The sequence below is a fragment of the Passer domesticus genome, chromosome 20 (assembly GCF_036417665.1).
Source record: "Passer domesticus isolate bPasDom1 chromosome 20, bPasDom1.hap1, whole genome shotgun sequence".
Lineage (NCBI taxonomy): Eukaryota > Metazoa > Chordata > Aves > Passeriformes > Passeridae > Passer > Passer domesticus.
In genome coordinates this window covers 1,314,967-1,330,990 of record NC_087493.1, presented here as the reverse complement: position 1 = coordinate 1,330,990, position 16,024 = coordinate 1,314,967, and the positions used below count along the sequence as shown (strand labels likewise).

General features: G+C 44.3%; 1 protein-coding gene across 3 annotated transcripts in view; it reads left to right on the top strand.

Moving 5' to 3' along the window:
* The first annotated feature begins 4,529 nt into the window (after window positions 1–4,529).
* The window catches only part of ASPSCR1 (ASPSCR1 tether for SLC2A4, UBX domain containing), a 37,730-nt gene continuing 26,235 nt past the window's right edge, over window positions 4,530–16,024 (top strand). For 2 of the 3 annotated variants that reach the window (XM_064395386.1, XM_064395385.1), the window contains exons 1-5: window positions 4,530–4,676; window positions 4,760–4,815; window positions 5,449–5,560; window positions 9,278–9,378; window positions 15,936–15,993. In XM_064395386.1, coding sequence (XP_064251456.1) covers window positions 4,578–4,676; window positions 4,760–4,815; window positions 5,449–5,560; window positions 9,278–9,378; window positions 15,936–15,993 — 426 coding nt within the window. In that variant the 5' untranslated portion in view covers window positions 4,530–4,577. The remainder of the gene's footprint in view (window positions 4,677–4,759; window positions 4,816–5,448; window positions 5,561–9,277; window positions 9,379–15,935; window positions 15,994–16,024) is intronic. The other variant, XM_064395384.1, reaches the window with a different exon arrangement.

The following is a 16,024-nucleotide window of genomic DNA, read 5'->3' as shown; positions in this document are numbered from 1 at the left end:
TTTTTACCTTACTGTGTTTGGGCTTTCTGAATGTAGGCTCAGCTCTGTTTCCTACACACATAGCATGTGGTTTTGGTTTGCTTGCCATGTTGGTTTTTTTATCTTTCAGTTACTCTGATGTACTCTCAGTTCTTGCTCTGTTCTCACTCAGACTTTTACCCCCAAATGTTTTATTTAAGTGCTAATACTGACAACAGTATCTTTAAAGCCAAGAAAAGCTACTCAATTGACTGTGCACCTCCTCAAGTGCACAACATCCCCCCCTGACAAGTTTCTGGTCCCCGCACATTTCTGCATTATTGTCTCCTCTACGCTGGCCTAAACCTCCCTTCCTCACTGTCCCTGCCGGGTCCAAGCAAGGGATCACTGAGGTTAGTTATGGCAAGTTAAAACCTCGTCAGTCAATCCAAGTAGAGCTTTATCTGGAAACTGGTCAGTTAGTGCCATCTGAAGCAGTAAGTCCTCAGAGTGCTCCAGAATCCCTGGAAAAGGTGGCAAAAACAACTTCAGGACCTCATAGTCCACTAGGTACAGCACAAAACCAAAAGGGGCAAGACTGCTGAGCTGCATCCTCCACAGTAAAGCTGCTGTGCCTCCCGTTGCCAGGCTTGCATTCCCCCTGGTGTCCCTGCTCTTTCTTTCCTCTGGGGCTGAGTTCCTGCACTCTGTAATGCCTTGCTTGGTAACCAGCTGGTGCATTGAGGGGTGACTGATTATGATGCACCAGGGAGGCATCTTATGCCAGAGAGGAATGCGTATTAAAGTTGCAGATCTTTGTCCTGAGAAGTGAAACAAAGAAATTCAAATTTTGTGTGGCTTGACTTTACTGAGCCCTCTTCAGCTTTCTGACCTCTGGTTCAGGTCACTCAGGGGAGGGTTCGTTCAGAGCACTCCTGCTATCTTTCCAAAGCTCAGGAAAGTGTTGCATTACTTTTCATGGCTGAGCAAGGGGCTATGAGGAAGAATGTAAGTCTGTTGGTCTGGTGTAACAGCCTTTCTGATTTCTAAACATTTAAATCTGGTACCGTTCAACTCCTTGACATACTGAACTTGAGTGGCCATCAAAGTGACACAGATTTTAGGTAATTTTATAATACTTCATCATGAGGGGTTCGCTGAATTTTAATCTTTTCATAAGAGCCTCCCTGCATTGAATAGATTGGCCTCCGTACAAAAAGAAGCTCAGAGAAAGCTGAAAGAATTGTGAGTCCTGCTCCAGGCACGGGAGAGTTGGCATTTCTGTTGGTAGGAGTGAAGCACATAGAAGGCAAGCAGGAGACTTTTAATGATTGAGAATAATGTTATGGGAGGTATTGTTTTAATTTAATACCCTTGAAATTGAAATGTCCTGCATAATGTGTTCCACTATGTCCTGAGATGTGTCCCTATATGTTCAGTGTGTTGGACTATGCTGTACCAAGGTTTATGAGACAGTTCTGAATTCCTTCATACCCTGCCAGGACTAAGGCAGCCCCAGCACTAGCCCTTCAGATGTTTCCCAAGGAAACCCAGGAACCCAGAGGGTTACACCTGGGTGCTGTGTAAGGGCTCATGGCACAGGTATGGTTCCCCTTCATAGCCACCTCTCATTGTTGATTTGAGCAATGCTGCAGCCCTGGCTCAGACCAGGCTCCCTGGCTCATTGCTTGGCTCTTGTGTTGCATGTAAATTACCCCATACAGCACTACTCACCCACAGAATCCTGCTTTTGCGCAGTCATGCTACTGCTGCCCCTCACCCCGAGGCCAGGGGCTGTAAAGAACTTCAGGAGAGCACCAGAGCCCTCTTGAAACCTGTGATGTGCTGGGTGGTGCTCTGGTAGGTACCATCTCTTGAAACACTCCAGAATTATCGTTACAGTGATAAGCAGCTTGTTCTGCATCATGTTTTGGAGCTTGTTACTACGTATTTCTACGTGTTTACAGCTAACTTCCTATTCATTTTGAGAGAAGAAATAAAAAATAAAAGCAGGTGAGGTTTTGCTACTTTATGAAGAAGCAAATGTGTGTTACTCCCTGTATGCCTGTGACAATGTAGATGCAGACAGTACCAGGGCTATGTATTGAATGCAAAGCATCAGCTGCCTGAAAAGTGGGATTAGGGAAAGTCATTCTGCAGTGTGTTCACTCTAATTACCAAAAAAATGCAATTTAAGACAAATTTTTGGAGGCTGTTTGGCTGGGGCTCACCTGGTAGATTTGCAGGCATCCTCCAGCCTGACAGTGGCAGAAATCAGATATAAGGATGTTTTCAGCCATTCCCAAACGAGGTCCTCTGTCTTCATGGCACTTTAATGGACTTCAGGTTGTAATCATCCCGCGGTTTCTCTCCTGATGCTTCTAATTTCAGATAAATATTTGAGATTAGAAGTGGCACTGGGTATGAAACGTGACCCTTCCCTTCCATGGAACTTTATGATTATTACATATTATTAATAACCAGAATCACCTCTAATCCCACGACTTGGAAATGTTCAGCTCAAATTACATTGGTGTATTTTTAATAGGAGCAATGTTTCTTTAAGGGATGTGTCACTTCCAGATGCAGAAAAGGTGCAAAAGATGAAGCAGCTGCCTGCTTCAGACATCAGAGGAGCTACACCCATCCAGAAACGAGATCAGTGTTTTGGGCCATGAAACCCAAAGGGCATCTTTCAGACTGGAAGGGCTGCTCTGCCTGAGCAGGGAGATAAGTCACTGCAGTTAACAAAGTCATCTTCATTGCTTCTTTGCCTCCAGCAAAAGTATTAACTAGTGGAAGAATGGGATATCTTCATTATGTGTGAGATAGTTGCAGAGCTTTGTGTCTCTCCCTATTTTAAAGATTAAGAAGTATTTTAATATCAGATATTTGTTGCATCCTTTTTTAGACAAGTGTGTCAACTTTGAGAAAATCTTTCCCTTAAGTCCTCACACCTCCTCAAGTATATTTACAGCACAAGGCAATTGAGAAGGTAGAAAACTATGTATCCTGAACACTGTAGCTCTATAAATGTAATGGCAATGATACTGCCCAATGGAACTAACGAAATGTAAAGACTATTAAAGCATTGTTTTAAACATTTTACACCTGGACATCCTTTATTACTATTTCTACATCTCACTGAACAATTATGGTATTGGGTGGACTTGGGAATCCACATGCATAAGCTACGGTAAATCTCTCCATCTTTAAAATTCCCATTTTCTCCCTTCTCTGACACTGCTGATATGGTTAGCACAACCAAGTGTTATCTTTCATGAAAGTGTCTTTCCTTGAAAGGATCTTTTTATTTTATAAGCCAAGCAAACCAGACATTTTTGTGGGTGCTGGGGTAGAGGTGGAGACTTAACATATAGGATAAATATAGAAGTAGAGAAACGAGAAAGTATTTGGCATGTGGTTACAACTGAGGCTAAATAAATTCCAGTGGTTACTCAAACTAAAAGTTTTGGGTTTTGTTTTTTGGTGGGTTTTTTGGGTTTTTTTTTTTTTTTTTGGTGAGTTGTTTTGTTTTCTTTTTATGATAGCAAACTAAACACACTGTCATCGAATCTGAGAGTGCCTTTGATGCAGAGGCCATGCCGAGACTGAAGGGGAAACCCATAAATGAAATAAAGTCTCTGGGAATTTGTGTGTTGTGAAATGTATGATAATTTTGGTTCCTTGGCTGCAGCCATCTCTTCTGACCATCTGAGTTTGCAGCACTGGCCACGAGGTTCCAAATGAACTTTTTTCTCCTTTTTTTGCCGGAAGAAATGTCTCTCAGGGGCAGCAGGATGCTGTGTTTTGTGTGACCAGCGGCGCCCCGATCGTGACACTGCCCGGACACTCCGGTGGCACTGGGAGGCGGCACGATGGTCCCCATTCCCCGGACATGCGGCGCTCGCCAGGGATGTTATTTGACCCCGGAGAACTTTCCCTGTACGCGCAGAGATTTCGGTGCCACTGTTCGGGAGCGAGATCTGAGCCCTCTAGCCCAGGGCATTTCTGCCTGGCGATGCCCGGCCGGCCGGCCCTCGGGTAGGGGTCCCCGCCTGTGCTGCCGGGCAGGCTCCCTGTAAAACGGGAAAATGTTTTATTTCCCTGGAGGAGGATCCAGACACTGGAAACCCAAGGGACAACACAGGCGCCGACAGCCGCAGCGGGACGCGTGCCTGGCTCCTCGCCCGCTCCCCGCGGAGCGGCGAGACAGCGGCGGCTCCGGAGCCGCCCCCGCCCCGGCCCCGGCCCCGGCCCAGCGGGCAGGGCCGCGGGCAGCCCCCGCCCAGCGCCGGGGGAGCAGCCCGGGCCGCCCACCGTGCGCCCAGTCCACGGGCCGCCGCTGCCGCCGGCCCCCCGCGCGCCCAGGGAACCGCACTCGCCGCGGGCGAACCGCCCCGCCCCGCCCCCGGAGCCGCCGGCCCGTCCCGCCGCGGGCCGGCTTCGCCAGGCAGGGACCGCTTGCTCCCGCAGCCGCCGGGCGGGGCCGGGCCGGGCCAGCGCTCCCCTCCGGGGCGGCCGGGGCGCGGCGCGGTGCGGCGGGGCGGGCCGGCAGCAGGACGGCCCCGGGCCGGCTCCGCCCCGCCGCGCGGGGCTGGCACGGACGGCAGGGGAAGATGGCGGCCGTCGGCGGGGGCGGCGCCGCGGTGTCGGTGTTGGCGCCCAGCGGGCGGCGGGTCACGGTGCGGGTGGGGCCCGGCACGGTCCTGCTCCAGGTGGGTCCGCGGCGGGGAGGGGGCCGAGGGGAAGGCGGAGGCAGGGCCAAAGGCCAGCCGTGACGCCTCTCTTCTTTCCGCAGGTCCTCGAGGAGGTCTGCAGGAAGCAGGGTGGCAGCCCTGGCGAGTACGGCCTGAAGTGAGTGTGGCCGCGGGGCCGGGCCCGGCTGCCTGCCGCTGTGGGAGAGGTCCCGCCTGCTGCCGAGCCCGCGGCGCGGCCGGGGCCCGGCGGGATCCGCGGCGGGCGGGGGAAGTGAGAGGGGCCGGGCACGCACTGAGCTCTGTTCAGGTCGGTTCGCCCCGGTTTCCCTGTGCCGCATTCCTTTCGGTGCTGGGACGGACGGCGAGGCCCCGTGTCGCTGCCACGGGACACCCACGCGTGCACCTCCAGGCCACAGAGCAGCAACGCCCGTCTCCTCTCTTACCTGGGGGTTTGACCCTGTGCTTTTGTGGTGTCTTAACTTCAAACTCGTTTGAGTAGCACTGAAAAAAAAAAAGAGTACATTGGTATTTAACCAGGCTTGGTTATGTAGTTGGTTGCTGTTTGTTTCTTTAAAACCTTTAAAGGAAGAATATATATTTGGGTATCTTCTCTGCGACCTCTACAAACTGCAGCTGCTTTGGTGTGCAGAATAGCTTTTATTGATGATGCTTTTATAGTTACCAATTGTTCATTATTGAATCATGTTCTATGGCTTCTAGTCAGCCTTCTGAGAATTCTCTTGCACAATACCTGGACTTTGTATTGCTTATAGGCTCTGTTCTCCTTCAGGTTTCAGAGGAATGTGTTGGACCTGTCTTTGCAGTGGAGATTTGCTAGGCTGCCCAACAATGCCAAACTGGAGATGGTGCCAGTCTCCAGCAGAGCAGGAGCTGGAACCACGGTATGTTAGTTTACACAGCGTGACCTGGTTTGTCCAGTTACCAGTTGTGCTGATAGGATTCCGTCAGATCTAATGACCAAGAGCACAGGCCAGCATGGCCAACGCCTCTGTGAGAGACCAGCTGAAGACTGGTTGCAGTGCTTTTGAAAATAGTAATTAAGTTGCTGAAAGTCTTTACTTAGAGTCTGCATGAGCATGGGGTACCAGCTGTGCTAGAGGAGAGTGGGATGGTGTGACGAGCTGAAAACTAGTGGTCATGGATAGAAGAAGAAGTTAAACACCAGTGATGACTAATTCAGTTCCCTCTCCTAATTTCTGTTTCAGTTGCTGTTGTCCAGCTCTGGATTTTACTAAATCTCAGATTCTTACAGAATCCTGTTTTGTTGCTTTCCCAGCATTGGTGTTCATGGTGTGTTTACACAGCTTTAGAGTCTTCAGTGGCATGTTCTGTATTCATCAGTGGCCAAATGTCCCTATTTGGTATTATTTGCAGAGGACTTTTGGATGGTGTTTTCTCTAGAAATTATGGCCACTTTTAGGAGTGTAAAAATCTTCTATACATATCCCTGTGGCCGTAGGCCTAGCTTTTCAAGCAATGCAGAGGTGTTACTGAGTGAACTTTTCATGTTGTAAAACTGATGTGTGGTCTTACTTAAGTAGCCTGGGAATGGAAATTTGTCTATCACTAAGTCATCTTGCTATTTGTTAACTTCCTCCATTTTGGTGCTGATATTTAATGTCTGTCAGCCAAGCAGTGTTAGTGGTGTTTGTTATGGGCTCTAGCTGAGAGAAACTGGTAAGTAAACTTTGTGGTGTGAGAAGGCTTTGGAGTCTCTGCTTTAGTTCACTGTGTAACATAGTTTTGGGGGTCCCTGATGTTCATACTTTCCTCTGTAAAACCTCCATTTTCTTTCTTTGGCACAAATGTCTTTTTCTGGTTTTTTTCTGGGAGTAGAAAGACATTTGTGCTTGAAATAATGTCTTTACTTAAAAATTACCACAAAGCAGTAGCATCTGCTTAAAATTTTCAGTGAAATGTTATGGTGGAATGGAGGTTGTCTTCCAGAGAAAAGTGTTTCTCTTGAAACCGTGTAGTGACGACCATCTGACATTTACATCCAGTTTGGGAGGTACTGAAGGAAAACAATGATTTTATTTTTTCCCTCCTGAACTTATATTGCGAGAAAGGGCAAAAAGGACTGTTCACTGTTAGGAGAGGGGTTTTAGTGTGGAATTGTTACACTAGATCACAAAAGAGCTAATAGAAGTGTAAGTTGTTACTATTTAGTTGCAGTTTAACAGTACAGTATACAGAAGTGATGCTTCCCTGGGAGTGCTGGTTGCTGTGTCATGAAGGTGAGAAGGCGCAGCAAGTGTGCACATGAAGAGTGGAGTCTAAACAGAGTCCCTGCCCCACAAACTTGAGCAGATTTTACTTCAAGAATTTCACAGCGTAAGAAAAGACTTTGTACAGAACAACTGACTAAAAAGAATTCCCTCCCACAGGGAGTATGTGTTAAAAAATAGGGAATTCTGTAACAGCCAGGTACTGTGACTGGGATGTAGTGGCAGTGCAGATGCAGACTCAGTCATGCCAGCTGGCTGCAGTAATGTTGGGATGAATTTGATTCTGTGTCTTTTGTTACTGTATGTTCTATTAAGATTACGTGTGTGGAAATAGGTGTGCTTTCCTTTGTGATAGCAGTTACCCTAGAGACAGAATACATGTTTTGATAAATCATGAGTTTGTTCAGCAAATCTGACGTTCTACAAATAGAAAGCTTTAGGATTTGCCTATGCATGTGGAAAACGTTGTTTCCTGTAAGAGAGTTCTTTAGTGAAAAATGGAACAAATTCCCTTTGTGATGGCAGGTGACTCAGGAGCAGCATCAGTACAGCTCTGGTGTTAAAGCTGTCAGCCTCTTGTTTAAATGTTTGTAAACTTAGACGATAATTGGCACTGGTTGTTGGAATACTAAGTAGCACCTGGGGTTTTGAAGAGACTTTCCTAATTGAGTGAACAGGACTTTCGTGACATGTTTAGCTTTGAACTGTTGCCCAAAAACTGATGCAACTGGTAGTCTGAATTTCTGGCCTGGATTCTTACAGAATGGTGATGTCAGCTGTCATCGCTCTGCTGTAGCTGAGAATAATCTAAAGCTTGTCTCCTGTGTAGGAGAAACCGGGAGATTGTGTTAGTGGTGGGGTGAAACGACATTGTACTGTCTGCTCATTATTGGTGATGCTGCTGTTTCCTTTATGTAGAAACATTCCTGTCTCCAGCAGATCAGCATTTGCAGTCCTGTGAGGACTGCTGGGAGCCAAGGCAGATGACAGTGAATTCCTGGAGCATGTGATGTCTCCTTCCCACCTCTCTGTAGCTCCTGCCCTTGTGCTTGCACACACACCTTGCACTCAGTGAGAGGCTGCACTGAGAGTACTGGTAGGGACACGTGAAAACACAGAATTAAAGAAAGTGGCTTTGGCTATCTTGGGCTAATGTCCTTCTCAGGCTTTGGAATAAGGCCAGATTTGTGGACTTCTTAAAACTAAAGCTGACTGGAGAAACCAGGTTTTATCTAGTGGCTACAGGACTTGGTGTGATTTTTCTTTAGACAGGTGAGCTAATTGGGAAAACTTAAGAGTTAGACATTCTGGAAAAGGCTGAATATTCTCTAAAAGGTTAAGATAACACCTAAAGTGATCTGCAGAATATTATCTAGAGAATAGATAATTCTCTATTTCTTGGTTAGCTGCTAAACTTTTCCCTTGGGACACTCCGGAGTTTGAAGTTCTTCAGGACTGATCCCAGCATGTGTTCAACTGACTCCGTCATGTGTTCACTTTAGAAATGTCTTGGTTTTTTTTGGTGTTTTCTTTTTTTTTTTTTTTTAATTTTTTTTTTTTTTAGTGACGGAGAGGTAGGGAAGCAATTCTCTAAAGACAGTGTGGTGCCTTATAATGTATGTGGATGTTGGCATTCCAGGTTGGAAACGACTTGTTAAATTTGGCAGCTAGCTGGCTCTTGCCTTTTTCTGCAGGTGTCCAGGAACTCGATAATTTAATGACCAGAATTATTGTTGAGATTTTTTGTTGCTTATCTCTTAAGTTGTGTATCAAAATGTGGTGGTTAGGAAACATTAGGGAGTTGCAAGTTACAAACATTTCTTTGGACTGCTAACGGTTGTTTAGGTCTTCAGTAAAGCAGGGATGGAGGGGACTGTGTTCATTGTTTCTGTGTGTGGATGTGCAAGTGAACTGTTTTGTCTCAGGGAAGTTGTTCTGCAAAATGATGCTGAAGTATACAGAGCTCTGTTTTGGTGTTTTAGATGGTGCAGCTGTATCAGTCATGTCTGGGTTGTTGGAATTTGTTCTATGTAGCTGTGAAGACCCTTACTGTAAAGTTTCATCTGGTATAAAACAGAGCACCTCCACTGCTCACGATGGTACATGATTTGGGATGTTTGCACTGGCTTTTCTCTGAATATGTTCCAGTTCAAGGTACAGGGAGAGGGGTCCATGAAAGATGGTTAGTATTCCAGGATGGCCTCCCCCATGCTCAGGAGCCATTCATCCCAACAAACAGGAATTCAGGCCAGAATGCTTGCACCGATGAACAAGAAGCAAATATTTTAAAAAGTTGTTTTTAAATAAAACAAAAACTTAAAAATAAGTTTTCATTCGATTTTCAGATGAGTTCTTTGTGGTGTTCTATAGGTTCGGATAGCATTACAGCTAGACGATGGCTCCCGTTTGCAAGACACCTTCCTCTGTCAGCAGACCTTGTGGGAACTTCTCAACCATTTTGCAAAGATCAGGTGAGCAATGCAGTGAGAAAATGCACTTGTTTGGATGGACCTCTGCATGCCACTAATTGCATGTTATGGTGACCCAACTAAATCCTTCAATATAATTTGCATTTATTTGATTGTGATTTTTCCTTTATAACAGAGATGTTTGCATTTTCCTTGCTCTTGCAGATTTGACAATCCATATTTTTATTATTTATTTATTTATTATTTATCAGGAGTGGAGTACCGCTCCTGATTCAGGTCATAAACTGGTAGCAAACTGTTAAAGCTGTGAAGATACTGGGATATGTTGCACCACCTTCCTTTTACACAAACCTATTTGAAGTCAAGTTACTGCTAGAGGTGTGTGTGTCAAGCCTGGGTGATCTCGATCCCCAGTATTTCTGTGCTGCAGTTCCCTGTAGTGCAGGGGGTTCTTTTCTATGGGTTGTTGTTGCTTTTGAGGCTGGCTGTTGTGCAAGTTCTTCAAGGAAATCAGGAGCTCCCAGCAGGTTAATGTGGCATCTTCAAAAGACTGATTAGATCCTGTTCAAATGGAAGAATTTCTGGTTCTATATTTATTGAACCTGTACCTGGGTTAGAAATCTTATTATTTTAGTCCGGTCTGCATTGAGTGCTACCTTTTGTCTTTAGTTTTGGTTTTAGAAAGCTGTATTGTTTTGGAATGCCAAGCTAATAAACTTTTCTTGGAGAGAGGCACTTCTTTTCTATTTTTCATGGTTTGGAAGAGGAAGCCTTGAACTGTGACAGCCGTTCTGTTTTTAATCATGGACCGTGTCTACAATGTGACATTTATTCATAAGTAAAGGAACAGTATTCATGTAAATGCTAGAGATAAAATAATTATTTTTCTTTTAATTGAGGAAAGAGGTAGGACAAAAAACACATGTATAATTTTCCTGAGTGTTTTAAGTCCCCCCTTGTCCCTTACTATACCCTTTGTGCCCTCCGTGAGGAGAGGAATGCCTGTTGCAGTTTGGGGACTACTAGACTGGTGGAAGGTGGTAATTATTGACAAATAACCTTTGTGTAGCTTCCTCTCATATTAGTTGATTGTTTCTTTGATTTAAATTTTGAGCTTTTCATATAATTTTGCTCTTTTGAAGTGGTTTTATTGGTTACAGGTCATTGTAATACTACTAGTTAATATACATGTTGCTCTTCTTAAGCTTCTAACTGCTGCAGTATGCTAAGCATTCATAACTTCAGTTCAGAACACAGCTGCTCGTTTCTGGCCTCTGGAAGCTGAGTTCAAATGTTTGGATGGACTTTGCAATCTTGGTTAAGTTCAACAAGCAGCAAAGGTGCTGTGTGTGGTTTAGTCACAGAACAAGCTGGATCTACAGCCATCTGTGTGGTTTTAATGGGCTGAGTTACTGTTCAATGTGTTTTGATTCAGTTGACTAACTAGTCAGCTAGTTGTTGATGTTTGTTGAATGCTTCCTTGGACTTTCCAGCTGGAGACATTTCCTGGAATGCTCGGCCGCGCTAAGTGCGTGAGGGGAAGTATTCTAAATCCACTGGAATTTCCCCTGGGTTTCCAGCGTCCATCTTGGCTAATTGGGTCTGAAGAAGGTCTGGAAGCTATTGTAGGGCTGCTCCTCCTCTCAGCGTGCGGCAGTCCTTGCACAAGATGTTTACAGGCCCTGTCAGATCACTACATGAAGGAATCTAATCTGCTTGCCGTTCTCCTTCTGAAGAGCAGCACATCAAAGAGAGGACAGTATGTTTGATGTGTGTGCTTGCCTCAGTGGGTGCATGTAATGGATTAGCAGCAGCTGGAGGAGGAGCCTGCAGCTTCCAAGAGTTAGGCAAAAATAAGTCTCTGGGGATCTTTGTGTGGAGTCTGTGCTGCAGAGGCTGGTTGAGGGCACAGTGTTGTCTGCCTTATGAGCAAGAAGCCTGTGTTTCTGTCTCCCACTCTTGCTTGCTTGCAGCTTCAGCAGCTCTGTGGGCTGTTCTCCATAGAGCAGCTGCAATTCCGAGACTCAGAGACATCTTTGATAGTCATTATGATTCTTCACTGCTTCTTCTTCTACACTGGTCATTAATTTGGTTCAGATATTTTCCACACATTTTTAGAAGACTCTTCAAAGAATTGCTTGATGTGGAAAGCGGTTTTTGGGAAAGTGAATTAAACTAGTTTCTATAAGTCAAACTGGCTTCTTCTCTATTGGTCTTTGGTGAGAACATGTTCCACTGTACCTAAGACTTTTTTTCTCTTAAATGGTTGTCATCCACCTTTCCTGACAGACAGACAGCAGCTTGAGGTTCAAGCTTGTATTCCCTGGCCTGATCTGTCTGCCTTTTCTGTGATTCTGTACTGTTTCTCTGTGTCTCATTAGTCCTTTGTCTTTTGTTACCTTTATTGAGGATTCCTCAAGGGCTACAGCCAATTTTAATTGGAAGCAAAACCTGTTGAAAATAAGGTGGGGATGAGTATCTTTCCTGGATTGTCTGGAGAAGTCTGAGTGCAGTAACCTGCTATGGTATGCTAAAGGCACTCTCTGGTAATCTTTTGTTCCAATTCTCCAACTGAGACAAGATTTTTTTTTTTCTGCTTTTCATCATCAGGCATTGGCCTTGGGAATTTCCTCAGGTACTGCTGCCAGAGGGAGGTTGGAGCCTGAGTCTGATATCAAAACACAATGTTCCTTTGTATGAGCAACTTAATCTTTTGATTTCTGCAGAGCATTGTATAGTGCATTTTGTTCCTGAAAGAGAATAACTAATTGCAGAATCACAAAAAGAGGCAAACCTATTCTAGTTTTGGTTTGGTTGTTCACCTTGAAGTTAACTGTGTTTCATAATCTGAAACTTGAATATTGTATTTTGCTATGGTGTGTCTGTTGCCTTCTGCACAATGGGATTTGTTGTGGTGGCTGGGAGAAGTGTTCTGAAATAGTGGTCTTACAGTCTTGGTACTATAAACTCCCTGGAATATGTTGCAACTGGTCTGGAAGTAGTTCTCGGCTGCTGACTTTCCTAAAATAGGCCTGACCCTCAGGACTGGTTTTATAGTTTGCTCTATTTGGATTTGCTCTACCTCTGGGTTTCTTTGTGACTTGCCTTGTCCCATACCACTGTGCTGTTGCAAGCTTTTAACCATTTGCTCAAGATGGCATATAGTCTGCTACAATTAAACCAGACATCTCAGTTGTGGTTTGTGCTTAACAGATTTAGTCCCTCACATCCTTCAACTGGAAATCATTGATGTTCTCTGGCTCTTGAGAATTACTCAAAGATTGAGTATCATAATTTTCCAGTGGCTCTCTCAATCCTGAGTGGCTTCTGGTTTTACTTACATGTCATTGTAGCTGAGTTTTGAGTCTCAGTTTAAATGTCCTTGATGAATTTTCATGGAATTTAATGGCTATTTCCCTTCATTTTCCACTTCATAGGCTGATTGACTCCCTCTCAGTTGAGTTTCTTTTGTCACTTCATGCTGGGCTAAGTTTGGTTATGCAGACTCTGGTCTTCTGCTGGGCAAGCAGGTTGTTAAAGTGCAAAAGGTTATTTCCTTGTTACCATAAGAGAAAGCGTTGCCTGTGTCCTAAGGTGGTCTTTCAGAAACCTGCTGGCTGGGTATATTGCATGTCTGCTTGTGGAGTTCCAGGCTTTTCTAAGAGCAGCAGTCAGCATGGCCACAGCACAGACAGACCGTGTGATGGACACTCACTTCAGAACCACACGCTTGATTGACTGAGTGGGTTCTGACTGTTACTCAAGGGATCCTTTGCCTACATGTGGAACTCAACACATCACTCTGGATGTCCAAAGTCGCCGAAAGAACCCTTGGGGGGCTCAGAGACCCTGGAATGTTGCCAAAAGTATCTGGTAGCTTGACTTTGATCTATCTAGAGATGAAACATCTGTGTGAGGAGATGAGAAGTTTCAGAGTGTAAATAGTGTATTTACAAGATGAAGTATAAATTTTAGAATTTAGGTACAGGAGGGTCATAAAGACAAGATGGAAGATTCAGAGCATAGTCCTAAGTTCTTCTTTCTTCTTCATGTCTTCCATTTTCTGTAGTGATGTTGGCACTTTTAGATTAGTTCATGGTGAAAGTAGTCTTGTCAATAAGGGTGAAAAGTATTGGGAATTAAAAGTAAATATAATATATGTAATTTTCACTATAAAAGACACAACCGTCCCATGGGCAGGAGAGAGTGCACTTGACTGTCCTGCTGAGCAGACCTCCGCTGGGCAGAGAGAAAATATTGTAGGTAAGAATTAATAAACAAGATTGAAGACCAAAAAACTTGAGAGTCCAGACTCGTCCTTTGAAGCGTGGCCACCCAAAACCACTTTTCCCGTATAGGGGCAGAGACAAATAACAACAAATCCCAATACCTACATATCTGCTTGACATAACTTTGTTTCTGGTAATATTGCATCTCAAAATATAAGTGTTTAAATTATATGATGTTGAAGGCACAATGTTTTAAGTGGTGCAACTCTGTTCATTAAACTTCTTTCCAGGAAAAGTCAAAATGCAGCAGGCATTGATCACTGACATCATGTTCTTAGAGTTAACCCTGTTCAGTGCCCCAGTTAAGATGCTTACAAATTTAGGCACTAGATAGGGAATGTACCCTGAATGTACAAGTATAGATATAAGTGATGTAGTAGATAGAGGGAGCCTGAGTTTCTGCTTAAATTTTGGGACACTTGAATGCCAAATTGATCAATGTTTTGCAGCTGCATTTAGGAGAAAGTGCACTTATTACTGCTACTGGGGAATTTCAAACATTGCAGGGTAATGTGAAGTAGAAATATCTTCCCAAAACTTCTACTTTTCACTGAAAACTACTGGAATTTTTTTCAGGCATAAAATGGCAGGCTGACCTTGGGAACTGCCTCCAGAGGTCTCAGGAGGTGAGCAAGCATGTGTCATGTTCCTGGGCTGCCAGGTGGATTTCCTTATCTGCTTTGCAGAGAGGTGGTTTCTCTTCAAGTCATGGGTGATGGTTTCCTGGTGGGGTGAGTGGAAAGCCATTCCCTCCACCTACCCCTGAGACTGGACTGTAGAGAGCAGTAAGATCAAGGGAGTTTACCATGAGGAAGAGTTCCAGTTGTTCTGTTTCATGATAAACTGTTGCCGTGCAGATGGGATATACAGCTCTTTACCATGGGATATCCTGGTGCAACTGCGAGCACAGGAAGTTTGAGACGGAGTGTGCGGAGAAGAGCTACTGGGGTCTATGGAGAAGGATAAATCTTGTCAGATCTCATTGTGTAGATGGGGAATATTGTGGGCAATGTTCTTACCTTTTGTATTTTCCCAGGCTGAGTTAGGCTGAAATGTCTAAATCTGAAACTTCTGAAAAAATGCTTTTGAGAAGTCAGACAGGTATATCTTTCCAAACCAGCATTGTCTTAGAGTGGGCACCTGGTCACCTCTTAGATTGGCATGCTTGGGATGTGAGGCAAAGTATTCTCCTCAGTCTCACGTTCTACCACATTCTTGTCTGATTTCAGTTTGAGTTGCACTTTCCTGAAAGTGGAAACAAATGTGACAGAGCTTCTTCTGGTGTTGAATCTAATGCTCTCACTGATTCCAGTGCTTCAGCATAATGTACTGGTTAATTCTGTAAGCCTTTTTACTTTTCTGTAGACATCTGAGGTTTTCTTGGTGAAAGTGTCATTCCTTTTTTTTTTCCCCCTTTTGAAATCACATCATTTTGGCTGGATGAGAACTGAGAATTGCTGTGATAGGCTGTGATTGTCTTTTGCTTGTCTGTCTTTTGTATTTGACCAAGTAACATATAATAAAGCTTGTCTTTTACTGCAATGCCTCAGAATTGCTTATCTAGAGTAAAATGGAAAGAGTAACATCTTTCTGGTTTTTCCCCATCTTGATGCTAAGGGTCCCTCACTTCTGACTTCCTCTGGAGATGGGCTATTGGGAGTTTGCATCATTGCTCATACGTGTCCTACATCACTAAAATGCTTAAATATGGCTTGATTTTCACTTTGTCTACAGTGACAACCTTTCATTTGGCTTTAATTGTTTCATGGTCTCCAGAATCTGAAAGTTCATGCTCTTTGTTTTTGTTTGCTTACTTTCTCTTTTCTTTTTTAAAAATGATACTAAGGCAAGTTTCTTGTCCTTAGTGGATCTTCTTTAGAGAGGTATTTAATTTCGTTTGCTGCTGTGCATATGTGAAAAGAAATGGACCTCTCCCCAGTGAATTCAGTCTAAGCTGTAGTGAAGTTTTTAACTTGAATTAAAAAGAGCAAATATAACTAAATAACGTTTCAGATAGGGTACTGAGGGACATGAACAGTGATAAGTTTAAATTTATCTAGTATGATCAGCTAATTTCAGAATTTATTTTAATTATTTCTTTGTTTTTAAACTTTTAGGCTGTGTTTAAGGAAAAGTGAATGCATTGAAGCAGATTGTTTACATAATGTCTAATAGCGATCCTGTGAACTGTGTAGTGGTTATTGCTGGAGAAAAAAGGAGGACAGTGTTTCCTGCTGATTTCACTCTGTACTGGTTTTGGAGGGGGTAGGCTGTTGTGCAGATGCTGCAGTGTTTTGCTCTTTCTTGCAGGGAGTTGATGGAACAGGATGGTGAATTGTCTCCAGTCTGTATTTACATGCGGGATGAGGTAAGGCAGCAAAGGCCTCTCAACTGTCTCA